Below are 1,947 nucleotides of genomic sequence, written 5' to 3' on the forward strand. Positions count from 1 at the left end.
CCCCCCCCCCGATTCTACATCTCTGTCTGTTTAGCCCCGCCCACCGATTCTACCCCACCCCCTGTTTAGCCCCGCCCACTGATTCCACCCCAGTGCCTGTTTAGCCCCGCCCACCGATTCCACCTCACTGCCTGTTTAGCCCCGCCCACAGATTCTACCTCACTGTCCGGTGAGTGGCGCAGGTGTCGCACATTAGCATTTACTCCCCCGGCCCCGCCCCTCTCGTCACAATAACATTATAAGTAGGAGAACAGTACAACATAAAAAACAAAGACAGTTCATGACCCCTTTAAAATAAAAAGGGGTAGAGTTCCGAAGAGCCTTTTTGAAGCTCAAATTGGGCGGAGCCAGCCGTCGCCATCTTTGCAGCACGTCACCGCGCATCACTCCCGGATAGTGAGGTAGAATCTGTGGGATCGTAGAATCGAAAATGGGCAAAGAGGCGGGAGCAAGTTTCTGAAACCACGCCCACCTAGCTCGACGGCGGTGACAGCAGCGGCAATCCACCTGTCACTCAAGAGGCCACGCCCTTAATTATGCAGAACTTTAAGGCTTAATATAATTTAAACGGATGAGCTATAAATAATTCACCCGCCTCACAGTTGTCATGAAGAGCAAAATTAGCTATATTTAACATGAGGAGTCTATGGGACTGACTCTCGTTTGCAGCCCGCCTCTAGCGGCCAGTCGATGCATTACAGTTTCAGTCACTTCCGTGCTGGCTTCACGAGAGAGCGCGAGGCTGCCGCCTGGAGGCACACTATAGTATATATATATATATATAAAATCGCTTACTAACTTTTTCTGTGTAAAGCTATGTACAATTTTACAACATTGTGGCCATGACAATGCAGCTATAAATCCTCAAATGATGGAGAAGCTACGACTTACACAGCGCCACAGCTCAAATTATACAGAATAAATAATGTTAGCTGTTTTATATATATATATATTCTGCTTTAAAATTCAGATTTTCCCCCCAATCTGCAGGTAGTCACCGTCACATCACGAACTCTGCTGATTGAGATGAAGGTTCAGCGCCTCTAACACAAGTAAACAAACTGCACTGCAGCCGCTATATCCCCTCCTTTACCTCCAGACTCCTCTGGTTGCTCGTCTTTCACTCGGCCAGGCTCGGGGATCCTCAGTTCTTCGCTCTCCTCTTTAATGAAGTCCATCTTCGCAGCAGAATGTGAGGAAGACCTCAGATGATGAAGATGGGGCTGTTTGGGCCTGTCTGGAAACGAGTCTTCATCGCGGTCCGGATTACTGCAACATTCGCCGCACTTTGGGTCAGACACGCATATTTAGAGTCACGCTAGCACTAAATCTACGTCCTTTTGAGGTATATTTTTACGTAATATCTCCTGTTTTTGACTATGAGGCGTGCTCTTGAGCGACGGGCTGACGCTAACGTAAGCTAGCTAGCGCTGCTGCTTCTTCTTCTTGAGTTTTAGCGTCGGTTGGCAAACACGCTTTTCTTGGCGCATTAGCGCCGCCAGCGGACGGGAGGTGAAGCGCCGCCGTGTGTATAAAAACTATATATTTTTACATAAAGCCAAATTGATCAAGGCCCAGCCTCTTCTCATTTAGAATAAACATCTAGACAAATTCGAGGATAAACAGAAAGGAAAGAGAAGGCAGGTGAAACATCATCTGCAAAATAAAACCACTTCTCTCCAAAACAGGCGCATGTATAATTTATCATACCATTTCAGAAAACTGCAGAGCTAACAATCTGTTGAGAAGTATTAATGTAACAGTCCTCCAAAAACAGTTATTATAAAATACTTCCCATCGTTTATAAAGAAGAAATACATGTACGTTCCGTGAACGGTTAACGCATATGAAATTAAAATGGTTAAAACATATTAATTTATTGGTTAAAACACTTGGGTTGACTGTAAAAGTTACAACATCCAAAATAAAGCCAAAGCCAAACCTCCC

The 1,947-nt window shown here is 45.5% G+C and overlaps 1 protein-coding gene across 1 annotated transcript in view; it reads right to left on the reverse strand.

Annotated features, from left to right (window-relative positions):
- The window catches only part of LOC107577606 (gastrula zinc finger protein XlCGF26.1), a 3,336-nt gene extending 1,887 nt beyond the window's left edge, over window positions 1-1,449 (reverse strand). The window contains exon 1 of the mRNA XM_016263662.1: window positions 1,094-1,449. Within this exon, the coding sequence (XP_016119148.1) occupies window positions 1,094-1,178 (85 nt within the window). The 5' untranslated portion in view covers window positions 1,179-1,449. The remainder of the gene's footprint in view (window positions 1-1,093) is intronic.
- Window positions 1,450-1,947: the final 498 nt, after the last annotated feature.

Source organism: Sinocyclocheilus grahami, unplaced genomic scaffold (genome assembly GCF_001515645.1).
Source record: "Sinocyclocheilus grahami isolate Dianchi unplaced genomic scaffold, SAMN03320097.WGS_v1.1 scaffold6552.1, whole genome shotgun sequence".
Classification (NCBI taxonomy): Eukaryota; Metazoa; Chordata; class Actinopteri; order Cypriniformes; family Cyprinidae; genus Sinocyclocheilus; species Sinocyclocheilus grahami.